General features: G+C 37.9%; 1 protein-coding gene across 1 annotated transcript in view; it reads left to right on the forward strand.

Annotated features, from left to right (window-relative positions):
* The window catches only part of LOC140952047 (E3 ubiquitin-protein ligase RNF185-like), a 12,370-nt gene that overhangs the window by 4,327 nt on the left and 543 nt on the right, over positions 1–7,500 (forward strand). Inside the window, exons 3-7 of the mRNA XM_073401455.1 lie at positions 1–87; positions 1,717–1,771; positions 2,716–2,799; positions 3,111–3,141; positions 4,993–7,500. The exon at positions 1–87 is cut by the window's left edge and continues 26 nt beyond it; the exon at positions 4,993–7,500 is cut by the window's right edge and continues 543 nt beyond it. Coding sequence (XP_073257556.1) covers positions 1–87; positions 1,717–1,771; positions 2,716–2,799; positions 3,111–3,141; positions 4,993–5,090 — 355 coding nt within the window. The 3' untranslated portion in view covers positions 5,091–7,500. The remainder of the gene's footprint in view (positions 88–1,716; positions 1,772–2,715; positions 2,800–3,110; positions 3,142–4,992) is intronic.

Raw genomic sequence — 7,500 nt, forward strand, 5'->3', positions numbered from 1 at the left:
CGTGTGTCCAGTTTGCAAGGCGGGTATCAGTAAAGATAAAGTAATTCCACTTTACGGAAGAGGCAGTACCAATCAAGAGGATCCAAGGTAATGATACTGCCTGTACTATAGACACATCAGGGTCACTGACTTTCCAGGGAGTTGGACATTGGGATTTACGGTACTGCAGTTTTGACCCTTTTTTCAAGCAGTATTTCAGTAATTTAAATGTTTATGTGCTGTATTACACTATCGTCTAGCCCTGGGGTATGCGGTTTTTCATCCTTCTGGCTGATGGGGTTCAGTAAAAGGACTAAAGATCCTTTGGGGTATTGCGGTACCATTCATCTATGCTCTCCTATCTAATACAGGTCAAAACAATATGCAACACAAAACAAAGGTAGCTGTACAGGTCAATAAAAGTTGATGTACTTTTAAGTTTTTAGACGTAAATGGTGAATGATCACACAATTTTGACAGTTAATCTACAATGGGATTGTTGTTGCATCCAATGACCCGGCTTCTTTATCTGTGTACTGATAAATTCAAGGTATTTTCACGTTTTGTCGCAGTGGCTGAGGTTGATTTCTGGTGCAGTACATACTTGAGATAAATAAACATGCTAAATGAATACAACTTTACATAAGCGTGACCGACCATAGATGCGGTATCAGTATTTTCTTGATTTTCCACACCATATTTCAGTATTTTCCAAGTTTTCTTACAGTATAGCAGTACTGGGTACCCCGAGTACTGGTCCATGAATTCTGTCGCTTAAAAGTATTGATTACTTTGGAACAAGTGAATACTTCGGTGGTAAAAAAACAAAGAATCTTCAAAACTTCAGCAAAATGGTGAGGCTAACTGGTCGGTGTTTTAAACTTTCTTTTTTCCAAATGTGATGAGGATGCGGGTTTCTTTTTTTTGGCGATGGTTGAAATGACGCGCCATGCTCATGGCATTTTTGCTTTTTGGGAATGATGTAACTTCTCTCAAATCGAAGCCCTTGATTTTCATTTATTTATACACGCATATTCAATCAATTCAGAAACAAATCGTAGAATACAATATAAAAAGTAAATATCCTGAAGAATACTTCTCAAACTCATTAATAATTCATTAAGAAAATACAAAGGAAATTAATGTTTAATGAGTGTTTGGAAATCGGATGAAACACTGCTTAGTATGTGCATCCTTAATTTCTCCTTCAAAAATGATTTTGTTTGAGAAGAAATATCAAACATTCGACACAGTGTTTCATCACCAGATGAAACACCTCGAAGTTCGTCAAAAATACTCCGCTGCGCGTCGTATTTTCAACTCTCTTCTCGGTGTTTCATCTGGTGATGAAACACTGCATCTCATGTTTGATATATTACTTGACTGTTGTTAAAGAAGGATGTGAAAAACTTTTAGCGAGGGAATTCTGTTTCATGTAGAATTAATCGCCTCCTAATAATATTGTTATCTAATCTCCAAGGCACAACAAGCTTGACTTAACGCTTTTTTAAGAGCATTCTTGTTATATTTTTTTATTCTACCTTGTTTCTATCTTTCTGCATAATATTATTATTCTTCCTCAGATGCCCTGAACGTGAAAGTCATATGCGTGACTTGAGTGGGTTTTTTATTATTAAAAACCCTTACAGCTTATATTTTAGGCAAGAGCCTAGCATTTTGTAATGGATGTAATACAGTTTGTTTTGAGTCTGTCATGTTTCAACTTCTTTATTTCAGAGAAAAAATGCCCCCAAGACCACAAGGAAGAAGACCTGAACCAGAAAATAATGGAGTAAGTTTAAGCACTGTTAATACTACAATACAATAGGAAGGTAATTTACAGGGGTTTCATTGAGGTCTTTGTGTAACCCTCACAGAACTTTGTTGTATTCTCACAAATCTTTGCACAATCCTCGCAGATCTTTGCACTATCCACTTAAATCTTTGCACAATCCTCACAAATCTTTGCACAATCCTCACAGATCTTTGCCTAATCCTTACAAATTTGTGCACAATCCTAACAAATCTTTGCACAGTGCTAAAGATCTTTGCACAATCCTCACAAATCTCTGAACAATCCTCACAAATCTTTGCATAATCCTAACAGATCTTTGCTTAATCCTCACAGATGTTTCCACAATCCCCATAGTACTTTGTCGTATCCTTACAAATCTTGGCACAATTTTCACAGATCTTTGCACAATCCTCACAGATCTTTGCACAATCCTCACAGTTCTTTGCGCAATCCTCACAAATCTTTGCACAATCCTCACAAATCTTTGCACAATCCTCACAGATCTTTGCACAATCCACAGAAATGTTTGCACAGTTCTCACAAATCTTTACACATTTGTCACAAATCTTGGCAAAATCATCACAGATCTTTGCCAATCCTCATAGAATGTTGTCATGTCCTCACAAATCTTTGCACAATCCTCAAAGTTCTTTGCACAGTCCTCCTCCTCCTCACACTTGTTACTAGTTTTTATTACTTTCATGAAATGTATTAAAATGACCCCCAGTGTAATGCTCCCTTATCTGAAGATAACCCCACACAACCCATCAAGATTTTGAAAATACCCCCCCCTCCCCCACTGTTAATATACGACCAGCATTGATAACTAGATTCTTACATGCGGGGTTTTTTACTGTACTACATGAAGGTTTACCTTCTTCATTTTTTTGTAATAATTTCTCCTCCCATTTACACTTACTGATGTGAATCCTTTTTGTTAGGGATTTCCTGGATTTGGTGGATTTGGTGATGGATTTCAGCTTTCCTTTGGCATCGGTGCCTTCCCATTTGCTTTCTTCTCAACGGTAGGTTACCAGCTACTACAAGGCACATACAGTGTGTATTACTGGTTGTTCAATTGACTGTATTCCATAATAACAATGAAAGGGATAAACTCTTAAAATCACTCATTTTGCCATTCATTGCTTTACAATAGCTAGAAATCTGCTTGACATAAAATGTCCCAATGTATGTGGCCCAAAAATCTTGGCACAAGAGATTTGCAACCAGTCTGTGCAATTCAAAAAAGAGAGAGAAAATAATAAGCTCATTGTCATATTATCATACAAATTCTACCTGGCATGTCTAATGCGATTTTCATTTTTCCTCTTTACAGACATTTGGTGGACAAGGACAGCAGACAGCAGGTAAATGTTTTATTGTCAAACATTTTCAGAGTTTTTTTGGGGGGAGAACTCAATCCTCCGCAGAGTCCTCTTTGTGTCTTAGAGAGGTTAGAGAGAGGAAAAATGAAAGTGGGTGGGGGGAAGTGGATGGGAAAGGGGAAAGATCCTGCCTTTTCCCTCTTGCCATTGCCTACCATGTGCTTACTGTTTTTAAATTATTGCCATTTTTTATTGGGATACCTAGCATGTGACTGATCACTCTGTGGAGGTGAGAGGAGATGGAATTATGATGTTTGTAGGTTAATTAGGTTATTATGGTTGAAACCTCAATTATTCAGACTCAGTGGGAGTAGGGTAAATGTAGCCTGCCACGCAGGTGTTCTTAGGGTTTCGTCACACATTCCTGCCTCACGAACATCACTTTTGTGGGACAGGAACGTGTGACAAACCCCTAAGAACGTTTGCGTGAGAGGCTAGGGTAAATGACGCCTACATGTAGCTTCATCCTCTCCTTTGTCAGGGAGAGGGGTGTAGCTACACGCAGGTTAGAGTAATGCACCTATCAATGTTATGCCAGCAGGGGTGGTGGGGGAGGCAGGGCATGGGGTGGGGATTTGATTGTCTTTGTTGGCCCTGGGGTAGGGCATTTGACTGATCTTGTCCTCCCAGGGGAGGGGATATTTGAATCGTTCTTCGCCTGACATGGAGATATTTGACTGCCGACTCGGACGAAAAAGACTGAGACCGAACATATGTTTCCCACTTCCACGCTTTACACATGCGCTGTACAGTCTGGAATGGAGGCCAACGAGAACAAGCGAAAGCTGGGTGGATTTCACTGTTTTGTCTTCAAATTTCGTTTGCTTAGCTTGTTTTTGATCAATTGAACTTCTTAAGAAACTGTGGTATCAAAGTAAACAGAAGTAAAGAGCAACCAAGTCGATTTATTGCAAGTACTATTGATCAGTGTATGTCTCATGCGCTACAATCACTGTAAGTTTATAAAGATGACTTTCTTTGTACCCTTTACTGAGAACAGTATATTTAAACTTACAAAATGTGGACTTTCTCCTAAAGGTTTCTGTATTCTACGCAGTGTAACATGGATTATGGTTAAAACATATAATTGCAGCTGTAACAGGAACATGTATCTTTGGTGATGCAGCAACGTAATATAAATAAAGATTTCAGAGTTTTATTTGGAGATAGTTTTATTGTGCCTTTCTTGGGTCCAGCCTTGGGATATTTGACAGCACAATGTGCTGCCAAGGGTGGGAAAATTTGGTTGCATTTTACTGGAATGATTTGCTTGTGGGCAGGGAATTAGACTGCAAATTTTTGAAAAATGTCAAATCCCCACCCCATGCCCTGCCTCCCCCCCCCCGCCCCCCCCCCCCCTCCGGCTTTACATTGATAGGTGCATAAATATTTCAGATTACTGAGAGTCTGGATAAACAAAAATATGAATATTGATAACAAAAAATAAAACTCAATAAATTAGGAGAGTGTGTGATAAAGTTAACTTCGCAACAAGACAACTCCGAACTAATTACAATTCGGCTGAAATTCACTTCTTCGCTTTTAACACGTGCAAGCACTACTGTCCCTCTTCAAATTAAAAGCAATCTGTGTCAAAGGTATTTTTCAATGCCTGACTAAAAAAATAATAAGATCCTTGAGTCTTGATGATTACTTAAATTAAATATTTTGTTTAAATAAACAATTGGATCAGAGGGAAAGAGTTTGATTATCAAGATGTCCTGTTAATCAAAGTCCAGATCATCAAGGTTTGACTGTATTTTCTGTTAATTTTTTTTATTTCTTTTTATATTATATTTATAATCTAATGTTCACTGCTTTCATCTCTTTTAGCTCCTGCTGGATCACCGCAAGCAGAAGATGAACAGTTTCTCTCTAAGCTATTTCTTTGGGTAGCATTCTTATTTATGTTTTGGCTTCTAATTGCTTGATATCAGTAAAATAATATTAGATTCAGAAATTTAGCTCAATATACCAGAGAGACATATACAATCCGACTAGGTGTACGGTTAACAGGCCTTGTCCTTGGTAGATCCCCTGCAGGGTTTGTGCAGAAATTTGCAAACCAGTTTTTCAGACCTGAAAGCAATGTGCTGTGCAGTTGTCAAATATCATTTAATCTCATCTTTAGCCAGGACACTCAGTTGCAGAATAAATTAATATTTTCAGAACTCTCTTATGTCCACAATGCACAGTCTGTGGTTACTGAATATTGACAGTGTCTCATGGGCGAGACTTTTTCTTTCATTTGATTGGTTATTTGGTAGTCTTGAGTGTGAAAAAAGAAATATTTATTATTGTTTTGCAAAAAGTTAGGTAAAAGTCTTAAATTTTGCATCCTAAAATCTGTATGGACCGACCCTTTTTTTGATTTCTTCTTTTGTTAAAATGTGATGTAATATCATACTTCATCTTGGGTCACGTTAAACAGACCATACTCTGGACAGAGGTTCTTTGGAGTTCTTTTCCTCTCTAGCTGCTAACTGTGTGATAAATCAGAATTATTCACATATCAGTGGTATTTTTCAACTTAAGCTACTTTGCTGTGTGTTTTTATTGTAACAGATGAACTTTTGACTGGCTAAAAAATTTGACCAGGAATTTCGTTCACACACAACCATTCTATTGTTTTGCTATGTTCACACGAATTTTCACTTTCTTCATGGTGTTACTATCTGCCCATGAGCACAGCACTACTTTAACAAATTCAAAGTTACATCTCCCAGCTTATTTACCATGCATCCATGCAACTCCATTTCTGTCATGTTCAAAAATTTAGATGGTTAACTTGTCCACAACATGCTGGTCCATTTTTCATCTTTACCAGTGAAGAATTTGACTTTGAATTGACTGTCAAATTCTTGACCAGTTATGCATCTAAATTTACTTAAGGTTGATGTGGTTCCCAGGGGGGTGGGGGGGTACTTCCTTATAAGAGGCTAATGAGGATGTGCCACTGGATGGGGTCGCATTTTCACGACTGGATTGACTACAATGGGGTCGCATGTTTTCGGATGTTTTGGGATAAGATAGTTCCTCATATTTACGGTGAGCAAACGTACCAGAATGTTTGTACTGCAGGTGAAAAGTAAAGTGTTCCTCACTCAGTTTAAAAAAATGGGTCAGTTCATAAAAATAGAAAGTGACTAAGTTAGGATCATGATGATTACGTATTTGCCCAAAAGTCACGAAGATGGGGTCTATAATTTGGTCACAGAATAAGACTATAATTGGGTATGGGCTCTGAGAGGCCAGCGGCACATACCTAGCAAAAATTTAGCCAAGTACCCCCCTTCCCCCCCAGGGTGTGGTTTTATTAGAATGAAATACCTATAAACTGAAACTTTCAAGTAGACTACGAGTAGTCCCGCATTTTTCCTCAGTGATAGTAGAGCGAGCGAAATGTGAGCGTGCGTGAAAATCACCCCACTTTACTATCCCTGAGGAAAAATGGGGGACTACTCATAGTCTAACTTTCAAGCAGTCAAAAATGTGGCTGGTACTGTGTTACCATAGCCTTTATTTCTGAGTCAGTGTAGTCATTTCAGTTGTTAACTCAGTTGATGAAACCTGATGGCAAAAAACATAGGTGCACACTGTGCGTAAAAAGTTGTATAATATTATTATCAAAGATAACAGAGCAAGACTTACTGAGATTTATATAATTTTGATAGTTTCATACAGTGTAACCCCATGGATAATTCGACAAAGTTTTACATGGAGAGGTTCTGCCCCAAGGTCCAACCCCCTATCTTTTTATAAACCATATTTGACAGAAAAGGTACTCCTTGAGTACATCTTCTATTGAAAAATGGTACCCTTGAACATACCTAGTTTAGAACTTTGCATCTCTTTTAACTACGTTAAATTTATTGCTTTTTAAATATGAATATATATCACAAAATCTAACTTAACTTAACTTTTTCACATCCATAAAATGAGTCTGTTAGCCTTCTTAGGTCTTTTTACAGACCAACATGACAGATTTCCCTACCCTTTCATATACTTCAACTAGCGAAAATACCTACCCTTTCATATACCTGAAGCCTGGCAGAGCCTTCCCGTATAGGGCATTACGGGGAGTATTCTCCCTCCCTCTCCCCCTCCGGGAGAGTAACATTCTTAATATGGAAAAGTTAAAACCAGAGAATGTTCCTGTATTTACCAGTAATTTCCATACAGGTGACTTAAGAGAAAATAACACAGGCTTTGAGCATGTGTGCATTAGGTTCTGGTGTAGCTGTTATTTCTTGAAATTATTCATAGCTTAAGGTTGGTCAGTTATGTGAAGTATAAACAAGGTTACCATTCATTTTCTAGTTATTTAATAAATAAGGTAGG

The sequence above is a fragment of the Porites lutea genome, chromosome 11 (assembly GCF_958299795.1).
Source record: "Porites lutea chromosome 11, jaPorLute2.1, whole genome shotgun sequence".
NCBI lineage: Eukaryota > Metazoa > Cnidaria > Anthozoa > Scleractinia > Poritidae > Porites > Porites lutea.